We start from the raw sequence: 27908 nt of genomic DNA on the forward strand, positions 1-27908 counted from the left end.
TTATGTACAGTGGATGTTCTTTATTACTTGATCAGTTTTAAAATAACATGTTATTTTGAAAATATTAAGACTTGAACAACAGATTATTTCCTTCAGTATTGCAAATACTGCAAAGAGTTAAGTATTAATATAATTTTGTCTTACGTTTGAACTTAAGGTAGAAAAAAATAGATTATAAACCCCATTTGACCTGATTGTATAAAAGTCACTTCAACTGTCTTCAGTCCTGCTGCCTCCCGACAGATTTCCAGGACAGTGTGCATCACTGGGTCCATCCATAGTAGGCTGGGTAGGGTAATCCATAGTAACTGCCAGGACACCACCTCTGGTTCTGGGCTAGGTGACTGGCGTTTGGCTGTACATTCCAAGAGTAGCTTCCTTGTGAATAGTCCTCTCCGGGGGGGCCAGGGGGAGGAGGGTTATGGCCTCTCTGGTAAACGGTCTGATTCTGTGGAAATTTTCTTAAACAAAACAAAACAAAACATAAAAGACTATTAGTTTTAATAAACTATATAATGAGCTTTGTAAAATAATACACAGATCTACTGTTTTCTACATGTGTGACCTTGGCAAATAAACTGCTTAATCTTTGGGTTTTCAGTTCTTTAAGAAATCCATCTTTATGAGTTATTCTGAAGGTACATTAAAAGCAATGCAGTTACGTAACCTACCATAAGGTCTCTGTGCACAACAGATTCCCAGGAGCTTTTCCACCTTTTACTACAGAGAAAATGTCCGCACTATTCTAATCAGACACTTTCTTTCCAAGACTGGCAGGTTGGCATGAGACAGAACGAGCTATTTACTTCTGAAAACATAAAGCTGCTTTCTCTTTATAAAGAAATAGATATATAAATCAATTATAAAGCATAGAAATTTTAACCATGGCACATGCAACAAATTTAGAAAGATTTAAATATAATTGTCTCAAAAGTAAGATCAGTAAATCTAATGTAATCATACAAAAAAAATTTAAAATCTCAGAGAAGAAAAATAATGTTCTCATGCCCCCTAACTCTCAATCCTACCTATCCTAGTTAGACTGGTTAATATGTCCTTTTTGTCTTTTTTTTTACTGTTAAATCATAACCTATTATTTTTTTCTTAGCATAAGTGAGCTAACACTCCTCATGGCTTTATAAAATGTCACGGTATGGACAAAATTTACCCAGCTATTCTTCACTGTTAGAAATGTAAGGTGTTCCTACTTTTTCACCATGGTAAATAACTTTGGGTTCAACATCTCAGAGCATACTGCTGTATCCTGAGTACCTAGATTAGGGGTGTCGAACTCAATCAGAGAAGGGGCCAAAATCTAAAATCCAGCCTAAATCGCGGGCCGAATGGTTTACTGAACAGTCATAAACTGACAATGTCATAAACTGACAGCGGAGTGCAGTGATGACAGCGTGGTGCGGGCCACATTGCAAGGCCTGGCGGGCTGGATTTGGCCCGCGGGCCTTGTGTTTGACACATGTGACCTAGATGTATCTGATATGTAGTAGGGAGGTTTGAATGATTAAAAACATGTAACTTTTCCCATATTTTGAAGTATTTCCTCAGTCTCAATGTGGAATTACCAGGTATGAGCATTTTTTACGGTGATCAAGTTGTGTTTCAAAAGGACTGTACCAATTTTCAGTGCCATTGGCAACACAAGCGACATTTTAAATGTGCTGTGTTTTTAAAACTTATTTTTAGAGAGGGAGGGAGAGAGACAGACAGACAGAGAATAACAATGATTGATTTCCTCCTGCACACATCCAGACTGGGGTTCGATCCTACAACCTGGGCATATGCTCCTGACTGGGAATTGAACTGACGACCTTTTGGTACATCCAATGATGCTCCAAAAATGCTAACATCTTCTTGAAATTTTTTATAATGTGTTAAAGTACATTTCAGTTCATGCAATGGTCAACAAAATCCCTCTGAGGTAGGTATTCTTAAAATCTACATTTAATTAATAAGTAAAGAGAAATCTGGAAGTCTTAACCGAGGTTACACAGCGAGTGAAGGCAAAGCCAGGATGCAAATCCAGGTCAGCCTGACAACCACTACCCCGGACAGCTTTATAAAACACTGTTGCTATATTAATAGGTAAAGAATAGAACCTTGCTATTTTAATTGTCCTGAGGTTTTTTTTCCTATTTCCCAAATCAAAATACTGGTATGTTTGTGATTTATCTGTTCAATTTTTTTTGCAAATTTCTCTCCTGCAATTTTTACTACATTTTTCCTATAATTTGTACTTAATTAATGTAGCCAAAGAATTCAAGATCCTTTCTGGTAGTGACATCTGGTAGTGACATCAAATTGATGGCTTAAACTAATGTTAGAAACAATGAAATTTTCTAAGTCCCTTTCCCAAATGTCTCTGAAAAGTCACATATTATACTTCAATTTACAGCTTTAAATGCAAAATATGAAGAAAGATACCTCATGGTTGACCCTGTTCTGCAAGAAAATGCCAATTCCTCACCATTATCATAATACCAGAGGCCTAGTACACATGCAGCGGTAGGGTCCCTCAGTCTGGCCTGTGGGGAACGAGCTGAAAATGGCCCAGTGCACAGATTCATCCAGGGCGTGTCCAGCCCATCTTGCCCAGTCCCAATCGGGGCCAGTCGGCCAGTGAGGGACCGAGGAAGGGCTCCAGGGTATGTCCAGCCCATCTCACCCAATCCTGATTGACCAGACCCCAGCAGCAAGCTAACATACTGGTTGGAGTGTTTGCCCTGGTGGTCAGTACATGTCACAGTGACTGGTCAGTCGAATGCATAACCAGACACTTAGCATATTAGGCTTTCAATATCATAATAACTAGAGGCCTGGTGCACACAGCCTGGCCTGTGGGGATCAGGCCAAAACCCGCAGTCCAATATCCCCTGAAGGTCTCAGATTGTGAGAAGGTGCAGGCCAGGCCGAGGGACCCCACTGGTGCATGAATCTGTGCACTTAACCACTAGTATGCATATAAGATCTTTGGTTAATCTCTTCCCACTCTCCCTCTTCCCCTCTGAGATTCATCAGTCTGTTTCATGCTTGGGCGTTGAGTGTCTGCCCCCTGGTGGTCAGTGAGTGTCATAGCTACTGTTAGTCAAATGGTTGCTTAGGCTTTCATATATATATATATATATATATATATATATATATATATATATATATATATATGAGAGAGAGAGAGAGAGAGAGAGAGAGAGAGAAGAGAAGAGAAGAGAGATATGTTTGCACTAATTTATAATACTATTCACTTCTCTTTTTTAAAATATATTTTTATTAATTTCAGAGAGGAAGGAAGAGGGAGAGAGAGAGAAACATCAATGAGAGAGGATCATTGATTGGCTGCCTCCTGCATGCTGCCCACTGGGGATCGAGTCCACAACTTGGGCATGTGCCCTTGACCAGAATCGAACCTGGGACCCTTTAGTCCACAGGTCAATGCTCTATCCACTGAGCCAAACTGGCTATGGCAATACTATTCACTTCTATTTCAATTCTGGAAAAAGGGAAAGCAAACATACCTTACTGATTGCTGTAAATCTTGGGTCTGGGTGTGGAAATGGCGAGAAGGTGTTGGGTAACCTTGGGTCCAATGCATGTTATTCCTAGGTCCTTGATGAACAGCATTATTAGTGGTGTGGGTTGGTTCCATCATATATGGTGAGTATTCAAAACCACTTGATCTGGATACACGGGAATTCCGATCCCTCAAAGAGAATTTTTTTTTAACATATATTACTACCTTCCAAATGTAGTGGCCAATAAAGTGTCTACTAGAGGCCCGGTGCACGAATTTTTGCATGGGTGGGGTTCCATGGGGTGGCCTGTGGAGATTAGACCTCAGCTTGCACCCCAAGCTTCGCAGCCCGGGCTCACACCCCCAGCCTCACAGCCCTACCTGGCACCCTGACTTGGGGCTGCCCCCTCACATGCTCCACCATCCCACCTACGGGGTGATCAATCGAGGACAGGCCCCCCCTCACCCCAGCTCCCTCAGCACCTGGGAGCCGGGCGATGGCCCTGCCCCCCTACCTCCCCACGCCACTACCGCTGTTTGCTGTCTGCGGGGTGATCGGCTGGACAATCGGGCCCCCGTCACACCCACCTTAGCCTTGAGTATCTGCCCCCCGGTGGCTCAACTGCTCCACCATCCCACTGTGGTCCCGCTCTTGTCAGAGCCCATAGGGGTTGGCAGCACCTGCACTGCCACCCACTGCCAGCACTGTGTTGCTGATGCCTGCCATGTCCACACCACACCCTGGTGGTCAGCGCACATCATAGCGAGTGGCCGAACTCCTAGTTGACGACCACCAGAGGGAACAATTTAAAAAAAATAAATAAATCTTTATTGTTCAGATTATTACAAATGTTTCTCTTTCCCTCCCCAATTGCTCCCCTCCACCAGGTTCCCACCCCACCCTCTGCTCTTTCTCCACCCCCCATTGTCCTCATCCATAGGTGCACAGTTTTTGTTCAGGCTCTTCCCGCACCCCCCACTCCCTTTTCCCCGAGAATCGTCAGTCCACTCCCCTTCCATACCTCTGATTCTATTATATTCACCAGTTAATATTGTTCATCAGGTTTTTTATTTCCCTTGGCTTTTAGCTTCACTTGTTGATAGTTACGTACTTGTTGATCATAATTTTTATCTTTATCTTCTTCCTCTTCCTAAATAACCCCCTTCAGCAATTCATATAATTCTGGTTTGGCGGTGATGAATTCCTTTAGCTTTTGCTTGTCTGTAAAGTTCTTTATCTGGTCTTCGATTCTGAGTGATAGCTTTGCTGGGTAAAGAATTTTTGGCTGTAGGTTCTTGCTATTCATCACCTTGAATATTTCTTGCCATTCCTGTCTGGTTTGCACGTTTTCTGTTGAGAAATCAGCTGACAATCATATGGGTGCTCCTTTATAGGTAACTACCTGCTTTACTCTTGCTGCTTTTCATATTCTCTCTTTGTCTTTTGCTCTTGGAATTTTAATTATTATGTATTTGGTGTGGTCCTCTTTGGATTCCTTTTGTTTTGGGTTCTGTGCACTTCCTGGACTTGTATTTCTTTCACCAGGTGGGGGAAGTTTTCTTTCACTATTTCTTCCAGTATTCTTTTGGTATCTTGCTCTCTCTCTTCTTCTGGAACCCCCATAATTCTGATGTTGGTTCATTTGAAATTGTCCCAGAGGTTTCTTACACTATCTTCAACTTTCTGGATTCTTTTATCTTCTTGCTTCTGCGGAGGAGTGTCTTCTGGCTCTTTGTGTTCCAAATCTTTACTTGATTCTTGCGATCTTCCATTCTGTTTTTAGGACTCTGTATAATATATATTTTTTTAAATATATTTTATTGATTTTGTACAGAGAGGAAGGGAGAGAGATAGCAAGTTAGAAACATCGATGAGAGAGAGTCATCGATCAGCTGCCTCTTGCACACCCCCTGCTGGGGATGGGCCCGCAACCAAGGTACACGCCCTTGACCGGAATCGAACCCGGGACCCTTCAGTCCCCAAGCCAACACTCTATCCACTGAGCCAAACCAGTTTTGGCTCTGTATAATATATTTTATTTCAGACAATGTATTCTTTATTTCTAGTTGATCCTGTTTCATATCCTCATAGGTCTCATTTATTGGCCTTTTCTAGGAAATTCTTGAAAACCTTATAAGCGTGGTTTTGAACTCTATATCCAGTCGCTTCTTGTCCTCCATTTCTTTTGTTTGTGATCTGTTTCCTTGTCTCGGCATTTTCACAGCTTCCCTGAGTTGGTAGGGTGGCTGTGTGCTAAGGTGTCCTATATGGTTGAGTGGGTCAGCCTCCCAGTTACCTGAGGTGGACAGTCTTGGTGTAGCCCTTTGTGGGCTGTGTGTGCAGTCTTGTTGTTAAACCTTCCTTGTTGTTGGTATCACTGGGAAGCGTTGATCTCCAAGCCAATTGGCTATGAGGATCAGAAGTGCGTCAGCTAGGAGGGTTTCTGAATTCTGCTTGGATGGGGCGGAGTCTTGGGGTGGCACAGCCAAGCCTTGGTGAATCCTGCAAGATTGGTTGCAGGCGTGAGCACCTCTCTGGTATAGGCGCAGACAAGCTTTGGATTCCTGTCTGTCCCTCTCTGGGAGAGTCCTATTCACGGTGAACAAGAAAACTAGCCACTGGAAGGGCTTCTGTGCTCCGCTTGGATAGGGCGGAGTTAAAGGGTGGTGTAGACAAGCTTTATTCAGCCCCTCCCTACGAGGGTCTGGTTTCTGAGTCCCGCAGTAATGGCCACTGACTTCACACACCTCCAAGAGATCTCTGCTCACTGCCTGGCAGTCTGGCCTCTCCCTGTCTGGGGCCATCTATCAGAGCAATAGGGTAGTTCTGTTTTCCTCCAGAACAAGAAAGCTAGCCACGCATTAGCTGTCCGCCCTCTCCGCGCGCAGGGAGTAAGCCAGTAGCGAACTTGGCCCACCCTCTCTGTGCTCCCCAAGCAAGCCAGCAGCCAAGTCTGGCGACTGCCTTTTTGCACACGCAATTCACTGCACCTGCACAGTTCCTGAGGTTCAGCATGCCTTCTCTCTCCTTCCCAGATGGTAGAGCCTCCTCTCAGCTGCTGTCCAGCACTTCAGGCCCCTGTCTTCCAGTTCTAAATTCAAATTTGTTGTGGTAGGCTGCATTCAGGTGTCTACCCTATGCCACCATCTTGGTTTCTCCTCCAGAAACACTTTTCTTATTAGGTTTTTATTATATAGGATAGGAGGAGGAAATTTTGGCCCATGAAAGTAACCATCCCATCCTCACCCCATTCCTATTTGTTTAGGTTTCCCTGATAAAGTAAACAAGCTACAAGAAGAATGGGTATGTGCAACATAATGACATAAAAACAAATCTCCCTAAACTCACACGTAAAATGCAACTCACCTTCTGATGGAACCATTCTGAAGGTCTTCAAGGTAGTTTTGTCTTTCTATGCAATGCCCCCGGCACCTATTGAATACTTAGGAGTGGAAGAAATGTTAGAAATCATTGTACAAAAAGCAAATCTTTTCCAGAGAAAACAAATCAGAGCTGAAATTCATTGACTAATTATTTATTCAGGCTGTTATACCGCATTATTTTCAAATACATCCCTGTATAAATTTTGGCAAAAGATTATCTTATGTCAAAACAAATGAACTACTAACTTTTCTTTTTCCAAAATTTAATTCATCTACATTTTCACCTTCAACTTTTATAAAAAGAGGAAAACAGTGATAACCTTCATACTTACATTCAATTGCATCATCTGGTCTCATGCCTTCTACATCAATCAAATACCTAACAAAACAACATAATTTGAGTCATCTATATATAAAAATTTAAAAATCAAGTTTTTCCAGAAAAAATCCAATTTCACTTACAAAAATAGATATAAAAATCCTAAGAAAATATCAGCACATCTAATACAATAATTACTAAAGGGTGATATACTACCGTTTCCCCGAAAATAAGACAGTGTCTTATATTATTTTTTGCTCCCAAAGATGCGCTAGGTCAGGGGTCTTCAAACTACGGCCTGCGGGCCGCAAGTCTGATCCAGCCCGCCAGGTTTTTTGGGCAGTGAGCGCAGCCGAGGTGTTACAGTAGGAATTAGTAGTTCATATAGTCCGGCCCTCCAGTTCTCTGAGGGACTGTGATCTGGCCCACACTTTAAAAAGTTTGAGGACCCCTGCGCTAGGTCTTATTTCCAGGGGATGTCTTATTTTTCCATGAAGAATATGGTACACATTTATTGTTAAATGAAAATAAAGGAAATTTATTACCTGTATACGGTACGGTAGTACGGTAGTTGTTAACACAAACCAGACAAACTGTAAATGCTACAGTATCAAGAATTTACTCATTTATTCAATGACAATCATGTCATCATCTTCTGGAACATTATCATAACAATCCAATTCCTGAATTTCCTGGTGAATTTCTTGTGACTCCATTTCTTTCAGAATCAGTGGACCAAATCTCTCATGTTTAGCAATAGCACTGTCTTTAAATGAGTACTTCTTGTCAAGGTAGCCTGCTCGCAGTGCATTTGCAATGCAACTATCAGTGATTTTCTCCCATGAATTCTTCACCCAAGTCACAACTTCTTGCAGTTTAGGTTTCACAAAGTTTCCACGCTGATTTCTCTCCATTCTATTTTCAATGTACCGTAGTCATTAATTTCCATGCACAAATTGTCTTTGAATGGCTTGTTTATTGCAATATCAAGAGTGTGGAGATAGGCCGTCATTCCTGCGGGAATCATTATCTGATCTATTTTTCTTTCATGAAGAAATGTCTTCATGTCTTTAGCATGGTGAGTGCTGGCTGCATCCCAGACTAGCAGACCTCTTTGGCTCCCTCGCATAACAAGTGGCAGCATTAAATCGACCCACTTCCTTATAACTGCTCATGTGGCCCAGGCTTTGCAGTTTCAAGAATAAAAACGCCCAAAACATGTTCAATCTTTTCTTTCTTGCCCTTAGAAATGATTAAAGGTGGAATTTTAGTGCCATCTAGACGAATTGCCAAAATACAGGAAACACATGCACTTTCGTAAGCAGTGGAGGGAATGCACACTAAGGAGGCACCCTGCTGTTCAATTATTGTTTGAGATGATTGGCCCATAAACACTACAGTTTCATCCATAGCAATCATGTTGGAAAGATTGTATTTAGAGAAGTCAGCATCATCAATAAAGGACTTGAATGCAAGTGCTCGCTTAATAACTTGAGTATCTTCCAACCTAAACAATGTTGTAGATCTTCTTATAGACAGTTCACTTCGCTGAAGGAAATTATCTAGCCAGTTTTGTGATGCTTTGAAGTCTTCGGGGGCTATGTCAAACTGTGGTGCCATTGCAAGGGCAAATTCTTGAATCTGAGCCCTATACACAACCAAAGCCTTTGCTCTCCTGTCAACTACCCTTTTGCAGATCAGGTCTTCCAGCTCAGAAAATAATGGTTGCTGACCTGATCCACACTTGCACTTTTTAGCATTTCCCTTGTCCACTTGTTCAATGAGGTTACCATACTCTGCTCGCCATTTTCCGACTAATCAGATACTCAACATCTTCTCTTTGCAGAAAGCAGTAAGATTTTGGCCCCAAGAGTCTTCCACGATTCCTTTCTTGTACTCCACAGAGTAGCTTTTTCTTTTTGTGCTCATTTCTAGGGATAAAAAAAAGGAATTGGGGTATCAAGGTGGGGGGAGGGGGATCACTTAAAATGACACAGGGGGGATTAGAGTGGGGAATCAAAATGGCACAGGAGAATCAGAGGGGGGATTACCATTTTAGTAACCCCTTTTGATCCTCCTGTGTCATTTTGATTGCCCCCTCTGATCTTCCTGTGTCATTTTAAGGGATTCCCCTCCCCCCACCCCTGTGCCACTGAACACCTTCACCAGACATTCCCCCTACCCCTTTATCAGACATTTACCCCCTGGGGCCTGCCTGGGGCTGTCACTGGGCTTGCTGGGGCCTGGATCTGGGCTGGAGCAGGATCTGCCACTGACTGAGAACCTTCAGTCATCATGAGGGCGGCCACAAGCATCAGGTAATGTCACCAGAGACAGACCAGCACTCACCACCTTTGCTACGTCCCATCCGCTCTAATCCTCCTGTTCTTCTACACCCATCTGTGAAAGTCTCCTCTCTCCCGCCCTGCGTTCACTGCTCACTCCGACCTCCGCTCCGCCTCCACACAGCAGTGACGTCAGGACTCCGCTTAACGTCACTGGTTGCTAGACGCCAGTCGGGGCGGCCCTAGCGACCAGTTTACGGTAAATTAATTTTCATTCTGAGACAGAGCTTAGGGGGGGGCCTTATTTTTGGGGGATGCCTTATATTTCACTCAGAAGGAAACCTGTAAATAGGTCTTATTTTCGGAGGATGTTTTATTTTCGGGGAAACACGGTATGATCACAAAAAGGCTTTATTCTAAGAATGTAGAAATGAGCCAATTAACCAACAGCCAAAGACAAATTGGGGGGAAAATTAATATATCTAAAACGTATTATCTAAAAAATATTATTTAATGAACTGTATGGGCCAGAAACTTAGAAGTCACCATCACTGCCAGCCATTTCTTCCTTATCCTCATTTTCAACCCACCACCAATCCAAACAATCTATCACTGCTTTCTCTAGAATATGTCCACATCTGTCCACCAAAATGACCACCACACCCTGAGTGAGGCCACCATTATGCCTCAATTTCTACAAAAGCCTCCTAATGTGTCTTCTTGCTTCCATGCTTGTGCCCCTGTATTGTATTCTGCACTCAATACCAAAATAGGCTGAAAAGGCAAATTGATTATGTTCTACACTAACTCACCCTCCTCAAAGAAGAGAGTTCAATGATTTTCTATTTTTTTTACGATAAAGTCTAAAATCTTAAACATAGGTCTGCACTATCTAGGTCCTACCTATTCTAGTCTATTTTAATGCCATGCTTCCTCCATGGCCCAGCCTCCCTGACCAGTTCCTCCAACACAGTATATGCTTTCCTGTTAAGGGTCTTTACTTTTCCTCATGCCTAGAACTTCTCCCCAGTGTCCCTGTTTTATTAATATAATACCAACTTTCCTTCAGATATTAGACCAAACCTCACAATAAATCCTTCTTTAACCTCCATGATGAGGTCAAATTCTCCTATTAATATGCTCTTTTAATATCCATGTCCCTCTCCTTCTTGGCACTTGCATTATTTGTAATTCCATATGCATAGGTGTGATTCTTGAATAGCTTATTCCCTCTCTAGACTGTTAGGATCCACAAAGGGCAAGTCAAGTCTCTTTGCTCACAAAGTCTCACAGGTCTTTTTGCTCGCACCCAGCACCGTGCTTACATATAACAGATGCTCCATAATTATTTTCTGAATGAACACAAATCAATACACTGTAACAACATTGGAGGGGGAAAGCATAATAAACTTTTTGATTCAGAAATTCCATTCTGAGTGAAATTATCTGAGACAACAATATATATATATATATATATATATATATATATATATATATATATTCAAAGATGTTCATAGAAGAATGTTCATTATTTTAATATTTTATAGTATGAAAATCTTCGAATTCTTATGTTAATCAGTAAGCAAAGGAACAATGTAGCCATAAAAAAAAAAAAAAAATGGGGTCTCCAAATACTTTCACAGGAGTTATGTTCACCATATATTAAATTATAAAACAGAATGTCTAAATATGATACTAATAAATTACATATATATGCTTAGATTTGCATTTTTAAAGTCTGAAAACATATGTACTAACTTAATGGTGGTAATCTCTGGGTGGGGGACAAGCTTGCTTTCTACATCATACATTTCTATACGAATTACATTTTTGCAAATAATTTACATTATTTAAATGAAACAACTTAGCCATGGTCTGCCTCTTAGGGTTGGCAACTCACCTGCAGATGAGGTAGCCAGTCCTGTTTAAACCATGGGTACAGTGGACACCAATAAGTCTGTCTATAAAACAGGGAATGTAGCGTTAAATAAATGAAGTATCCTAGAAACAAGTTATACAATTTTCTGAAGAGTAACATTTATAAGTTACCACAACCCTACCACTACCTGAAAATAAATGACTCTGAAGAGAAATGTGTTTTTTTGTTTTGTTTTGTTTTTAGGAACATACTATAATGATCTACTATAAAGTCAAAATTCATTGTCCTAGGAAATTTTTCACAGCCCCCAATTAGAGGCAATAGTATAGACTGTGAAAGGCCTGGTTAGGTACTTACAGTAAAACTCCACTGAGGCAAAACTCATTTGTCTGAACTGATTTAATTATAGAAAAGGAAAGTTGAAGAAAAACAAAAACGGCTATTCATGTCCAAATACCCATACATACCCTAATAATAAACCCAATAGGCTCTCAGGTATTTACTGAATCAATCAGTTTTCTGAGTCTACCAAGTCTAGGGAGTGGACTGTATAGGGTGTTCCTCTTCATCAGCGAGTCTGGTATCTGTGGGAGGGGCTTAGAGCAGGGGTATAGAATGGATTGTATGCCAGGTCCTGAGACGCAACGGCAGGGAGCACTGAGACAGTGAAGTCAACACGATGCAAGCAGACCACATGGGGCCAGTCTATGCAGCACACTACACATGGTGTTAACATGTGCAAGGCCAAGACTTACAAACATGTCCTCATGCACTCATGTGGATCTTCTAGCCCTCACGGGAACAGATGGAACACTGAGTACCAGTTCCACACACAGAAGCCTGGAAGCAGTGAGGCCAGCAGCTCCACATTAACATTTAAGAGGTATTGTTTCTGTGACTACAATTTATACAAATAAGGTCATTTACCTCCCTTAGATGCTGTGATTATCACAGGCAAAGTCTAGCTTCTCAAGATTTAAAGCAGAGATCTGTGACCAGGGCTTAAGATATTTAAGAACTAGTGCCTACATTAAGTGACTAGGTGATAGTTTGAAAATTTATCTTAAAACCCATTGACACCATTTATCTCTTTCCTCCTACCCCCTATCTCTATTCTTCTTCCCCTTCTCTGTGTGTGTGTGTGTGTGTGTGTATAATGTCAGATTTACTTAATAAAGTGTATACTCCTTATGCTAAATTTAGAAAGAGGACAGTGAAAACTTTGTCCTATGGATGTATGGTTTTCCAAAGGAAAAAAAGGTTCCTCAGTATTAAAATGTGGCAAACACCATGTTCCTCCTGATAGCTACATGCCATAAAAAGTCAACTGAGTCTTTAAAATTCAAAAGCTACAGAGATCTGCTTTCAAATACAGTCAAGTAGATCTTAAAGCAGAACAAGAAAACCAGCTTTTTTAAGTTCTTCCCATCTGAAAACGTAACAAGAGGTAACCATGACCTTCCTTAATTGTGCCCAAATTGGAAAAACAGCAGGAATATTTTAAATACAAATGATGAGGATGCAATTCCACTAGTCCATTCCATTTTATTTTGTTTCTAAAGGTCTGTCTCCTTTAAACATTTACCTTTTATTTTCTTTTACCCACTCTAAGATGCTGAGATTCTAATGTTTTATTCCACCCACTACTAACCTTTTAATAAATCACACAAAAGAACATTTTAATTTGATTATGTATTTCCCATTAAAATATCTTTAAAAAAAAAAAAAAAAAGACAGATAAGCTGATTCAGTTCATATTTCTCACTAAACCCACTTTCCAAACTAAATTGTTTATTTTTAACAATAAAAGAACAAACATCTTGCCCAGCTGTGTGACTCGGTGGTTAAGCATTGACCCAGGAACCAAAAGGTCACTGTCATTCGATTTCTAGTCACGGCACATGCCCGGGTTCCAGGCTCAATTCCCAGTAGGGGGCATTCAGGAGGCAGCTCATCAATGATGTTTCTCTTTCATCAATGTTTCCATATCTCCCTCTTCAATTCTCTCCTTTTCTCTCTAAAAAACAATAAAAAAGAAAAAACAAAGAATTCCATTATTCTTACAAAAAACAAAACAAAACAAAACAAAACAATACAAACATCTTATCCTATTACCACCACCTGATAGGTCCGTATTATCAAATACAACAGGCCAAATATAGGAACTGTTAAAATTATTTAAAATTCCCAACCTAATTAAAAACGAATACCAAAGTCAAGATAAGGGGGGAGGGGGGGGGAGAGGAAAGCACACACACAACTCACCATTATCTTTATTTTCTTTCAAAAACCCATTAACAGCACATTTGAATTTTAAAACAGTGTCATCATCAGGCACCTGATGACCAATCGTATAAATTTTTAAGTAAGGAATTGTTTCTGGTAAGTCCTATAAGGCAAAACCATTAAAATGTATATTATTTTATTTGCAGGGGAAGAATTAAAAAGTAATTAGAAGAGCCAAAATATAAATCAAGAGATTATAATAAACTTAGTTTGTCAGTAATTCTGATAAAAAAAAAAACAATTTTTCCCAAAGCTGCTTCAACCAGGAAGTATCACTAGATTTTCATTAGTCAATAGGTATACAACAATGAAAGCAAAATTCATGTGAATGAATGCATATGTAACCAAAAGTTATATAAATAATTCTACCTATTATTTTACATTTCAAGGACCATAAAGCAACTGTGATTTAATTATTATAGAATCAGAAGACTTGGAATTAAATTGTTAGATTGAGGTAATGTCAAGCACTGTTGAGAAGTGGATAGGAGAAAGTGATACTGATTAAAATAGAAAGAAAGTTAAATGAAAACCCTGCACTTTTGAACTTATAAGAAAAATATCAGTATGAACCTGTGATGTATTTTACATAAAGGTCAATTCCTGTTCGATTCTTGGTCAGGGCACATGCTGGGGTTGTGAGCTTGATCCCTGGTAGGGGACATACAGGAGGGAGCCAATCCAAGATGTTTCTCTCTCACATCAATGATTTTTTTCTCTCTCTCCCTCCCTCCCTCCTCTCTCTCTAAAATCAATAACAACTATTTATTAAAAGAAATACCATAGATTGCCCTAGTCGGTTTGGCTCAGTGGAAAAAGCATCAGCCTTTGGAATGAAGGGTCCCAGGTTCAATTCTGGTCAAGATATGTACCTTGGTTGCAGGCACATCTCCAGTAGGAGGTGTGTAGGAGGCAGCTGATGGATGTTTCTCTCTCATTGATGTTTCTAACTCTATCCCTCTCCCTTCCTCTCTGTAAAAAAATCAATAAAATATGTTGATAAATAAATAAATAAATAAATAATAAAATACCATACATCCATCGCCAGTGTGGCTCAGGCAGTTGAGCACCATCCTGTGCACCAAGGGTGTCTCAGGTTGTATTCCTGGGCAGGGCATTTGCCTGGGCTTAAGGCTCAATTCCCAGTAGGGGGTGTGCAGGAGGCAGCCAATCTAAGTTTCTCTCTCTTCTCTTTCTCCAAAATCAATAAAAACATTTAAAACAACAACAAAACTATACAAGCACATATCCTAACTGAAAAGCAAAGGAACAACAAATGTCATGATATGTCAAAATTGCAATGAAGTTCCTAATGAAACAAAACAAACAAATAAATCTAACTGGTTATGACTGGAAGATATTAGTGAATCAACTCATTATTTTAAAAACGATTGAAGAAGGAAAATTCGTGTCTCTATAACTGGGCAATCAAATAGCTGATGAGGGAAAGCTTCTTTTGACAGAAACATACCCAGCTAATAAATGAAAAAAGAACAAGAGAATTCACCATTTTTGAAGCCCCAAATGAATTACTGGATGTAGGTATCAATCATCAGTGACTGCTACTATTACAGAAAGAGGCCATCACTTATATGCCTCCATGGAAGAACACATCACCACCTATGAAACTGTCTTACAAAGAATAAAAGCAAAAACAAAAAACCAAGCCTGAATCTGATCAAGCCTCTAGATCCAAATACCAATCTTCCTATATAATAAAAGGCTAATATGCAAATCGACAGAATGGCAGAATGACTGGTCGCTATGACACATACTGACCACCAAGGAACAGATGCTCAATGTAGGAGCTGCCCCCTGGTGGTCAGTGTGCTCACAGGGGGAGTGCCGCTCAGCCAGAAGCTGTGCCCACCTCCATGGCAGCTCTAAGGATGTCCTACTGCACAGGCTGGGCTGATGGACCCTCCCGAGTGCGTGAATTTTGTGTACCAGGCCTCTAGTTTAAAATAAATGCACTGGAGAATATTTTAACAATACCTGGAGACAGAATCATTCAAATCATGGGAGACAAACTACTAGTTTCTCCAAAACATAAAATTCAAGGGGGGAAATAAAGGAAAGTGAAGGAGACATGGAGGGAGAACCTAGAAATTAAATAAGACTTCAGAGACCTAAAAATCAACTGTAAAGTGTGAACCTTATTGAATCCAAGTCAAATTCTTAAAAACAATTTTTTAATGAGATGGATAAATGTAAATCTGTATACAGACTGAATATTTAATACTATTAAAGAATGATATTAACGAATAAAGTCTTATATTTTAAATATACATGCCAAAAATGTACAAGGTAAAATACTGTATCTGGGATCTGCTTCAAAATAATATGGAATGGAGAGAAACAAGTAGAAGTACAGATGAAACACAGTATTATGTCTACTGCTATACATGTTTAAAATTTATGATAATTATTTAAAAACAAGAAGATACTGTGGAAAACAGTCTGGCAGATTCTCAAAGGATAAACAGAACTACTAATTCCATTCCTATCTATCCATCTAAAAGATTTGGCAGCAGGGATTTGAACAAATATTTGTACACCCATATTCATAGAAACATGATTCATAATAGCCAAAGGTGGAAACAATCCAAGGGCCCATCAACAGAAGGACAGATAAACAAAATATGGTATATACACACATGGGTTATTCCACCATCAAAAAGGAATGCCATTTTGTTACCTGTTATACCATGGATGAACCTCGAAAACATTTAGTGGAATAATCCAGACACAGAAAGACAAATGTATGAGCATTTATGTGAGATGCCTAGAATAGGCGAATTCATAGAGACAGAAAATAGAAGAGGTTACTAGGGACTGAGGGGAGGGGAAATGAGGTTGTTAATGTTTAATGGTTCAGTGTGATGGCAATATAATAGCCTGGTTATTATTGACAGAAAAGGAGGAAAGGGAAGACTAGATATAGGCAGGCCATTTGCACAGCTTTGCCATAAAGCTACATTTAAAGTCTGCTCCCTGCTGATGGATGGGGGGAGGGAGTGGACAAAGCAGTTTAGATGCATGCTCAGTAAAGTCTGAATGACGTGGGAAGGTGCCTACTTGTCTGCCAGTCATACCTGGGAACAAACTAATGGCCAAGGTGGGTCTGGCCACTTGCAAACTCAAAATACTTAAAATATTTAAACTTCCAAAGGAAGTATGTGATCTCTCCCTCACATCTGGGTCCTCTTGGGATTCCTGCTGCAGGGGGCTCCTGCTCCACACCATGGACTAATGGACCTAAATTAACTCGAATGCTGAGCAACATCTGGCTGCAACATGAAATGGAAAATCTAATCACTGCTCTTATTTCTGGCTCTGCTGGAACCCAGCTGCAGCCTTTCCAGGGCTGGCTTAAGGGGGCAGAGACTTTGGAACTCAAGAAATGTAACCTCATGCAAATGCATTCTTCCACATCGCACCCTTCCATGCAGATCTTAGAAAACCAATTTTCTGAAGTTATCCTAGGAACCTCGCTCCCACAACTGACCTGGAAGTATGATTCTCTAGTAACAAGTGCTTTCGTTGAGGATGAAAGTTTTGGTTATTGACAGTGGAGATGGCTATATACATTGTGAATGTATTTGATGCTACAAAATTTGTACATTTGTGAGTGGTTAAAATAAATATTATTTAAATATTAATAAGAAAAAGGAATAATTCGAGTTCATTTTTCTTTTTCTGAGCTTGTTTCAACATCTTAATGAAGTTCTCAATAAGAAATATCAGTACTACTACTACCTCATTAGCTGATGATGGTTGTTTGGATTAACTAAGTTAAAGTATGTGAAAGTATTTTCCCAATATCTAATTGCTACACAAACATTAGCTAACATTAGGTGTTATTGTTTCCCAAGCCTTGGAACTGGTCAAAAGGAGCATAAGTCTTTCTCACTGATAGGCCAAATGGACCAACAGAGTCTATGAGTTTCTATATTATATTAAGAGGTTGTAGGAAAGAAAGTATACAACTCTGAGAACAACTTGTCTTTTACTGTGATGCTTACACATGCTCAAGCAACTGCTTAAAATAAAGGCTATCCCTAACCAGTTTGGCTCAGTGGATAGAGCATCGGCCTGCGGACTGGAGGGTCCCAGATTCGATTCCGGTCAAGGGCATGAACCTTGGTTGTGGACACATCCCCAGTAGGGGGTGTGCAGGAGGCAGCTGATCGATGTTTCTCTCTCATTGATGTTTCTAACGCTCTATTCCTCTCCCTTCCTCTCTATAAAAAATCAATCAAATACATTTAAAAAAATATATATTTTATTGATTTTCCACAGAGAGGAAGGGAGAGAGATAGAGAGCTAGAAACCTTTATGAGAGCGAAACATTGACCAGCTGCGTCTTGCACACTGCCTACCGGAGATGTGCCCACAATCAATGTACGTGCCCTTGACCGGAATCGAACCTGGGACCTTTCAGTCTGCAGACCGACACTATCCACTGAGCCAAACTGGTTTCGGCAATAAAATATATTTTTTTAAAAAATCAATAAAATATATTAAAATAAAGGCTAAAGACATAATGAACATTCCTCTCTTTTCTTTTAAGGCTTCTACTATTCTTTGAAAAGTTTACTTTCTTTTCAAAATATAGAACATGATCGCTTATAGAATTTCTTAATCACAAACAGTCTACTGCCAAGTATTAGTTTAATTCATGTCTTTCATCTCATTTTGAGATAGCAATTAGAAATGTTTAATTAAGGAAACCAGTTGGTTTCCTTTTTCAATTACTACCCATGAAAGAAGGCATGGATTCACCTTGGCATAAGGTGATAACTACTAATTACTATGAACTATTACAGAATCAGAAAAGAAGGTTCTTTTCAAGTTACCTCTGGTTTATAATAGCGTTGAGTATATGTTAAATCAATAATCAGTCCAAGTTCTTCATTTCGTTCTTGGATTTTGTTAAAAAGGTCCAAGGGGGAAAAGCGTTCTTCTGGAGCAAGTTTCTCTTCAAAACTCTGTCAGAGAGAATAAAATAACAAACAGCAAAGGGTATTTAAAATTCTGTATTATATCACCCATTTATCTAAGTCCTGTGCTGCTGATCCTAGCTAATAAAGAGGGAATATGCTATTGGACCCTCGCGCTGTTGCAAAGATGGGGGCGCCCACAGCCAATAAGGAGAGAATATGCTAACTGATGGCCACCCCCTCAAAGATGGAGGTGCCCAGTCCCCTCAGCCCTGCCTTGCACCTGCCTCTGGAGTCCCTCAGTTCTCTCAGCCCCCAAGCCACGCAGGGCTGCCTCAGATGACGGCTGCCCAGCTGCCCAGGGCCGCCCGAGGTTCAGATAACCAGGGCCGGTTGAGGCTTGTGCTGCCTGGGGCGTCATCTTCCCCTGATCACCGGGTCGCCTCCCTCCCCTGAGGGCTCCCAGATTGAGAGAGGGGGCAGGCCGGGCTGAGGGACACCCCCCACCCCCACCCTGCATGAATTTCCATGAACGGGGCCTCTAGAATACAGTAAGATTCAAAGGAAAGTTTTCACGTTTCTGTAATTTACAAGCAATATTACAATCCTTTCTTCCAGACAGACTAGAGGTGAGAAGATTTAAAAAAAAAAAAAGAGGCACTTATGATAGTTCTTAAATGTGTATATGAAGAAAGACTTTTTTAAAAAAATATATTTTATTGATTTTTCACAGAGAGGAAGAGAGAGGGAAGGAGAGTTAGAAACATCAATGAGAGAGAATCATCGATCAGTTGCCTCTTACACACCCCCTACTGGGGATGTGCCTGCAACCAAGGTACATGCCCTTGACCGGAATCAAACCCGGGACCTTTCATTCCGCAGGCCAACGCTCTATCCACTGAGCCAAACCGGTCCCGGCTGAAGAAAGACTTTAATTGCTAAATAGTCTTAATGTATTTGGCTTATTTGTGTCTTCTGTTCCACAGATCTTATTGGTTATTCAAGTGACAATAGTACAGGGGGATGTGTGTGTGTGTGTGTGTTTAATAAATACATGCGTTTTTAGAGCACACTTAGGTTCAGTAAAACTGAGCAGAAAGTAAAGAGATCTCACTTAAACACTCTCTCCTTCACCCCACACAGCCTTCCCAAACATCAACATTCCATATCAGTGTAGTACATTTGTTAGAATCAATCATAACACATCATTACCAATTACTGTCTATATTTTCCATTGAGTCACTCTGCATTGTAATTCTATGGGTTTTAACTGATTTTTTAAAAAAATACTCACCCAGCCAGGACCGGTTTGGCTCAGTGGATAGAGCATCGGCCTGTGGACTGAAAGGTCCCGGGTTCGATTCCGGGCAAGGGCATGTACCTTGGTTGCGGGCACATCCCCAGTGGGGGGTGTGCAAGAGGCAGCTGATCGATGATTCTCTCTCATCGATGTTTCTAACTTTCTATCCCTCTCTCTTCATCTCTGTGAAAAATCAATAAAATATATTTTAAAAAATAAAATAAAATAAAATAAAATAAAATAAAATAAAAATACTCACCCAATGGTATTTTTAGAGAGAAGGGGGAAAAAGGGAGGGAGAGAGAGAAAGATTGATTTTAAGAGAAACATGGATCAGTTGCCCCCGACCAAGGATCAAATCTGCAACCGAGGTATGTGTCCTAACCAGGAATTGGACCCACAACCTTTTGGTGTACTGGACAATACTCCAACCAACTGAGCCACTCAGCAAGGTCTGGGTTTAAGCAATTTGTAAGGACATGTATTTACCCTTACTGTGTCATACAGAATAGTTACACTAACCTAAAAAACTCCTGTACTTAAATACAAGTAGGGCTAGAAGATCCCCCTCCACCATTATTATTCTTTTGGGGAATTTTCCTGGCTACTTAAGCGTATTTTTCTATACGAGTTTCAGAATCAGACCATATGAGATGAAGTTAAGTTTATGAATGAATGTAGAAAGATTTAAATGATTTATGATGTTGAGTCTTCCACATAATATTATAAAAGTTTTAAAGACTAAATTAATTATAACAAGGCATAGAATTTCTCCTGTTTCTTGAAGATCTGGAGCTGATGGATCAATTATCATCTCCAGGTATCTGAGCAATAACTAATGTTTTATAACTAAGTCACAACCCTTTAGGAAGTCTTCCTTGATTAACCCTGTTATCATTTCCCACTCTTCTGAATTCCTTGTTATTTCTGGCCAGGCCATTTGACACTTAACATATTCTATTTTATATTCCAGAGTGCTTAACAAGTGATTATCAAGTATGAGGTGACTTTTCCTTAGGTGAATTCCATAACACATAGGAAACCAATGTCACATTTGACTTCTACACAAGATTAATGTATCTCCCTAATCCTACAACATGAATAGGTTAGACTGCCCTGGGAGTAGTTATACAGCTTTGTGGTGTCTTAATCCCAATACTGAATGAAATCACTTAAATACACAGAGCTGAAAGAGGGGTTTTATAATGACATCATATGAGTTACAAATTAAATAAATTCCCAATATATTTAAAGTAGATTTTTTCTAAAATACAACACAAAAATAAAGTGGACTTTTTCTGATGCTAATCCATGCTATGCTGGGCAGTTTAATGAGACATGGAATTTCTTCTCACCATTTTTTAATTGGTCAAATGCTTTCCCCATCTATTCCTTTCTTAGGTCAAACAAAAATACAATTTTCAGCCTTGGCTGGTGTGACTCAGCTGGTTGGAGGAAGGAAACTGTTCCATGTTCTCTCTCACATCAGTGCTTCCCTCTCCCTTTCCTGCTCTCCTCAATGGAAAAAACAACAAACAAAAACAATTTTCAAAATTTCCATGCTGACCCAGGGCATTTTGTTGGTTGTGATGATGGGAGCAAAGGGTCTTAATGGTATGTAGTGGGTAGGGTCATGGAGCTAGGTATCCTGTCAAACTCAGAGAACAGTCCTACAAGTGTGGCTCATACCTGAATGTCTCTTGAATTCTCTACTCAACATTCATATAAGTAAAAAATTATTCATAATTATCAAAGCCTTAGAAATGAACTTCATTTCACAAACAAACACAAAGGGTTTTAACCTGTTAACCGAGAGGGACGTATAAATACATCCTTGAAATATATGTTGCGCCCTGAAACGTGCGGGACGTATATTTCCGAACAACAAAGCTATTAGCATCAATACATGTCTCGGCATGAATTTAAGACACGGAGGAAATCAGTATAATTTCGCTATTGAGAGTGGTGGACGTGTTCTGGGTGAACAGTGACGGGTACATACTTACACTTACCTACCTATTTTCGTTTTATATATTATTTACTTAGATATTTTTTATATCTCCAACCTTTATATAATTAAAAAAACATATAAAATTGATCCAATCATCAGTAATTTGTCAGAAAAGTTTAAAAGTTTTTATGTATGTGAACGAGAAATATGCGTAGATGAATATCTTTTATTATGGAAAGGGAATTTATCTTGAAAACAATATATATCTACAAAAAGAGCTAGATTTGGAATGAAGTTGTTTATTTTGAGTGAAAGCCAATCTGGATACGTACAAAATATAATTTTATACACAGGCAAGGACACAAATTATGGTTCGAACTACCCACAAGAAAAACAATCAACAAGAATTGTTTTGGAGTTAACACATGACTTACTGAATAAAGGGTATAGGACTTACTTAGATAATTTCTATACGTCAATTCATTTGGCTGAACTCTTGTGTTAAAACAATACAGACATTGTTGGAACAATGAGGATAAACAGAGTCGGAATCCCCAGTGAAATAAAAACAAAAAAATTACAGAAAAATGAACATATTTAAGAACCAAAGACAAACGTACGGTTTTAAAATGGAAGGATAAAAAAGACGTATTGATGCTCAGTTCTATTCATAATGACAAAAAGATAATGATTGAAAAGAGAGGAAGAAGACAAGAAAAACCGAATGTTGTCCTGGATTATAACAAGAATATGGGCGGCGTAGATCTGGGAGATGGAGTTATGGTGGCCCACACGGCTGCCCGTAATAGGGTAAAAAATTTTATAAAAATTTTTTCTACGATTAATTGATATGTGCTGTTCAATGCATATATTATATACAAAAAAAGATAAAGGTCATTTGGATCGATTACACTTTTTGATAGTGTAGAGAAATTGGTAGATAACAACATAGTGAAAACCCACCCAAAGACATCAACAAGCAGCTCTTCATCTAACCATCACGCTTAGTTGAAAGGCATTTTCCAGAACAAATGAAAAGCGATATAGGAAAAACTAAATCCAGGAAATGCCGAGTTTGCTACAAAAAAGGTGTTAGGAAAGAATCTACATACTGGTGTCTGGATTGTAAGGTAGCACTATGTATCAACAATTGTTTTAAAACATATCACACAGAAGTTGAGTTTTGAATTTTTACAACTGTATTTTAATTTTTTAAACTCAATATTTCTATTTCATTTGTGTGCTTTTGTTTATTGTTCTGTAATTGTTAACTTTTTTATATTTTTTATTGTGTATCGAAATAAAAAATATATATTTTGTAATCTTTATAATTGTAAAATTTATAATTTTTTAATTCGATGTTTCCATTTTTTTGTTGGTATTCTTTTCTATTTGTTTATAATTTTGTATTTTCCTTTGTGCTTTATATATAAATAAACAAAAATATATGTTTCATTTATTTTAATTAAGTATAAATAAAAAAATAATAATATAAAATTACGTCCACTGGGCGTGACGTACTGACACGTCCTAGTGAAAGAGTATGCGCCCGTTATACGTTGCATAATTAAAAAGGGAACTCCCCGGTTAACAGGTTAATGTACATTGAACTTTCCAGGATAATAATCACCTTATTAACCAAGTGAAGGATGAACTTGGTTTTATTTGGAAATCTACTAAGAGTTGTTCACTGTCAAGGAAACCCACCTAACCGAGTCTGCATTTGCAATTTTTTCATTCATGGAGCAAGTAACGATTATTTCTCTATTTCTAATATAGCTACGCCTAAATATTTACATATTGAAATATACATTACTTAATTGTAAATTCTTTTATTTCTTCCTTGTATTATAGTTATAGCACTGATTTTTAAAAATATATATTTTATTGATTTTTTTACAGAGAGGAAGAGAGAGGGATAGAGAGTTAAAAACATTGATGAGAATCATCGATCAGCTGGGGATGTGCCCGCAACTGAGGTACATGTCTTTGACCGGAATCGAACCTAGGATCTTTCAGTCCGCAGGCCGACACTCTACCCACTGAGCCAAACCGTTTCAGCTGATTTTTTTTTAAATTAACTATGGAAGTGGCTTGTATTTACTAATATCTATGAATTTCAGTATAGTAAAAGGCAAAATACAAAGTTTATACTATAAAAAGAGAAAAATGGAGTGTGATGGAAAGGAGAATCATTGTCCTATATTGTGAATTCAGAATTCTAAAAAAATATTGAATTAATTAATAATTATACACCATAAGTGTCTGTGGACACAAATGGGGGACCTTCCCCACACGCCACACATGTCTATAAAAAATGTGTTTTTTTTTAGTGGCAGCCCTGTCCAACTTTAAAATCATTTTTTTGTGAGAATTTTCAGCTTAAAATATTCAAGAACACCCAAATTGTGAGTAAAATATTTTTTTTAATAATATTCTTTGCAAATTTATTTTTTAAATTAAATTCAAAATATCATGGCATGTGGGGATGGTTTCCATTTTGGTCACATGGCAGTTAACTGGTTAATTTTTGCTTACCTTTTTCAAAGGAACTTTGAAGGCAATGAAACGCGTCCCAGGCATCCTCTGTCCAAGAGGCAGATAGTCTTGCCACCTGTTAATACATCTGTGTTAGCCAAATTCCCTGAGCCTTTCTCCCAGCACAGACTGAGGACGCCTCAGTCCCCTCTTCCCTTTGCTTTGCCGCTCCACTTATTCATCCCCACCCAGTTACCTGAATTTCCCCTCTTCCTGTTTCCCCATCCTGAAAAAATGTACAAGGCATCAAACAGTGCAAAGAGCTCAACAAATGAGGAATACCTAACACCAGAGATTGCGAGGACTTCTATATCCCTGGTAAAACCCAGCCTGGTCCTGAATACTAAGGTGGCATCTACATTAATAAAAGAAAACTATACAATTTAACCATACCTCTGAGACGCTCACCAGCCAATCAGGAGTGGGTATGCAAATTAACCCAGCAAAGACGGGTTCATTTGCAGGTGCAGAGCCACTGGGTGCTGTGAGCACACCAGCACCAAGCGGCCTGTGTTCCGAGGACAGGCGTGCTCGGGAGCCAGGCCGCTCTGAGCCTGTAGGCCTGCGAATAGGCAGGGAGCGGCTGGGGTCCTGGACCGACCCCCTGGCCACTCGGGGCCTATGCACGCAGGGGCAGAGCAGCCAGGGGCAGGGCAGGAACATCCCCTGCAGCTATCGAGCAGACAGCAAGGCCCTGCTTGCCCCTCGCCGTGGCAGCGAGGGTCAAGAGTCCCCTGAAGGGCCCCCAGAGAGCAGACACCAGGGCCTGCGGTGGCATCAAGCAGGCAGGTCCACAGAGAGCAGAGAACCACGGGGAGCAGGCCTAAGCCGTCAGTCAGTAGGACATCCCCTGAGGGCTCCCAGGTTGGAGGATGCAGGTCAGGCTGAGGGTCACCCCGCCGCCTACCCCCTCCCCGCCCCCCCCCCCCCCGTACAAATTTTGTGCACCGGGCTCCTAGTAAATACTTAACTGAAATAGTTTAAACTCAATTCTTTCACTTTTTCAATTCTTTCAGTTTACTTTTTTTTTAAAATATATTTTATTGATTTTTTACAGAGAGAAAGGGAGAGAGATAGAGAGCTAGAAACGTCGATGAGAGAGAAACATCGACCAGCTGCCTCTTGCACACCCCCCACCGGGGATGTGCCCGCAACCAAGGTACATGCCCTTGACCGGAATCGAACCTGGGATCTTTCAGTCCGCAGACCGACGCTCTACCACTGAGCCAAACTGGTTTCGGCTCAGTTTACTTTTATTCTTCATACAACTGATGTCATAATGGATCAGTAGGGAACTTCGAGTTCACGTGGTAAAAAGAAAACCCAATAGGACAGTGACACTGAACTTCACTTAATAATGCTAGGAGTCACAGTGAAGAATAATATTGAGCTGACTTCTGTCTGATGAGTTAGAATGAGCTAAAGTTGATTCAGTATATCTGAAGCTCTGGAAATGAGGGCAAAAGTTGTACAAATAGGGGCTGGAGAACCAGACTGCATTCTAGAGAATACAGTGTTTTAAAGGCCAAGGTAAAGAGTTGTTTTTTCTTGAAACATGATTTTGAGTAAGTGATGTTTATAAGCAATGTTCCAATTTGCCTATTAAAAAGTTTTGCTGTGTGAAGAATGGACTGGGCTCTGACTGGTTTGGCTCAGTGGATAGAGCGTCAACCTTTGGACTTAAGGGTCCCAGGTTCGATTCCAGCCAAGGGCATGTACCTTAGTTGCGGGCACATCCCCAGTAGGGGACGTGCAAGAGGCAGCTGGTCAATGTTTCTCTCTCATCGATGTTTCTAACTCTCTATCTCTATCCCTCTCCCTTCCTCTCTGTAAAAAAATCAATAAAAAAAATATTTAAAAAAAAATGAATGGACTGGAAGGAAACAAGAGTAGATGGATATACAATACTTCTAATAATGAGGACTTAACTGCCATCAAAGACCTAACAGGCAAGTTCTGTATTAGGATGCTGATGGAGAGAAACTGGAATATTCCAGTTTTTTCAGGAGATAAAATGAAGGGGACTTAATGAGGTATGAGGTGGAGGACAGGAAGGTGTGAAGGAGTGAAGAAGGGTTCGCTGTACTTAAAATAAGCAAAGGCTCAACGTTAATCATTTGAACCTATAGAAAAATGAGCCTATTAGGAAGCAACAGTACACTTCTTACTTTTTCAGTTAAAAGTTCAACGATACTGGTGGGTTTTAAACTCAAACTTGTTAGTACATTTTCTGTGTAAACTTCTGGAATGCCACAACTTCTGGAATTAAGGGGGTGGGGGGCTCTATTTTGGTAATTAATGAGTATCCCCAAAACTGACAGCCCCGTCTTCAAAAGCAATCCTTTGATTTTCATTTCACCTGAAAGGGCAATGGGCAGAGCCTCGCTTTTCTATGTTTTTTTCCTTTTAATTTTTAAAAAATGTATTTTTATTGAGAGTAATACAGATGTAAACCCAGCCTCCTGGCAGAACCTAGCTTTTAAAAGAATGGGGGTGCTGAAACCGGTTTGGCTCAGTGGATAGAGCGTCAGCCTGTGGACTGAAAGGTCCCAGATTCGATTCCGGTCAGGGGCATGCGCCTTGGTTGCGGGCACATCCCCAGTGGGGAGTAAGAGCCAGCTTGTCGATGATTCTCTCTCATCGATGTTTCTCACTCTCTATCCCTCTCTCTTCCTCCCTGTAAAAAATCAGTAATATATATATATTTAAAAATAAAAGGATGCGAGCCCAGCCAGTGTGGCTCAGTGGTTGAGCTTTGACCTATGAACCAGGTCAGGGTTAGATTCCAGAGGTTAGATTCCAGGGGTTAGATTCCCTGTCAGGCACATGCCCAGGTTGCTGGCTTAATGCCCAATGGGGGGCGTCCAGGAGGCCGCTAATGATTCTCATCGATGTTTCTATCTCTTCCCCTCTCCCTCTCCATCCCCCTTCCCCTCTGAAATCAACAAAAAAATATAGTAAAGTCAGAAACACAGACAGTCCCTTTCAACTCCTGTGGGCGGGGCACCGACAGGATCAAAGCCTCCTAGCAAAGGACAGACAGGCCCAGCGAGCGGCGGGGCTGACGGGCAGAGGCCGGGAGAGAGGAAGCCCGGGCCGGGGGGCCGAGGGGCTGGGGTCCGGGAGGGCCAGGCCCAGGGGCCACGCCACCTTACCTCTCCGGGATGTGGTTCCCGCCCTTCTTCTTGCCCGGAGCCTTCGGCGAAGGACGTCCAGAAAAGGCGCGCCCCCGGCCCCGGCCGCGGTCCGCACGATGCCATTGGCTCATGTGGACCCCAAGACACCGCCCGCCCAACGCCAACAGCGCCCACAGCTCCGTGGCCCCAAAACAAGACCCTCCGCCGGAAGCTGCTGCCGGGCCACTGCGCAGGCTCCGCCCACCGGGCTCCCGGCTAGCGCGCACGCGCCGCCGCCCGCGGTGATGACGTCACGCGCAGGCGGACTGGGAAGCGGGGCCAGTCACCAGGGCCCTAGTGACTGTGGCGCCCTCCTTAGGCGGCGGC

The 27908-nt window shown here is 40.6% G+C and overlaps 1 protein-coding gene across 1 annotated transcript; it reads right to left on the reverse strand.

The window, feature by feature from the left end:
• Positions 1-27785, reverse strand: DUSP11 (dual specificity phosphatase 11). Its single transcript, XM_084901311.1, has 9 exons — positions 27561-27785; positions 24406-24481; positions 18533-18664; positions 13653-13776; positions 11409-11469; positions 7237-7283; positions 6888-6963; positions 3525-3710; positions 1-461 (listed from the first exon to the last, which is right to left on the reverse strand). Exons 1-9 carry the CDS (start codon positions 27671-27673, stop codon positions 263-265), a joined length of 1014 nt encoding a protein of 337 aa, XP_084757437.1. The 5' UTR covers positions 27674-27785; the 3' UTR covers positions 1-262.
• Positions 27786-27908: the final 123 nt, after the last annotated feature.

This window comes from Pipistrellus hanaki (assembly GCF_964339955.1).
Source record: "Pipistrellus hanaki genome assembly, chromosome: 12".
Classification (NCBI taxonomy): domain Eukaryota; kingdom Metazoa; phylum Chordata; class Mammalia; order Chiroptera; family Vespertilionidae; genus Pipistrellus; species Pipistrellus hanaki.

Bases quoted from the DNA above. Each gene is read 5' to 3' on its own strand.
- DUSP11 (XM_084901311.1), bottom strand. From the start codon at position 27,673: ATGAGCCAATGGCATCGTGCGGACCGCGGCCGGGGCCGGGGGCGCGCC. The intron at 11,470-13,652 runs GTGAGTTGTGTG...CCTGTTTTATAG, and splicing joins GAAAGAAAATAAAGATAATG to ACAGACTTATTGGTGTCCAC. The intron at 7,284-11,408 runs GTGAGTTGCCAA...TTGTTTTGTTAG, and splicing joins ACTGGCTACCTCATCTGCAG to GTATTTGATTGATGTAGAAG.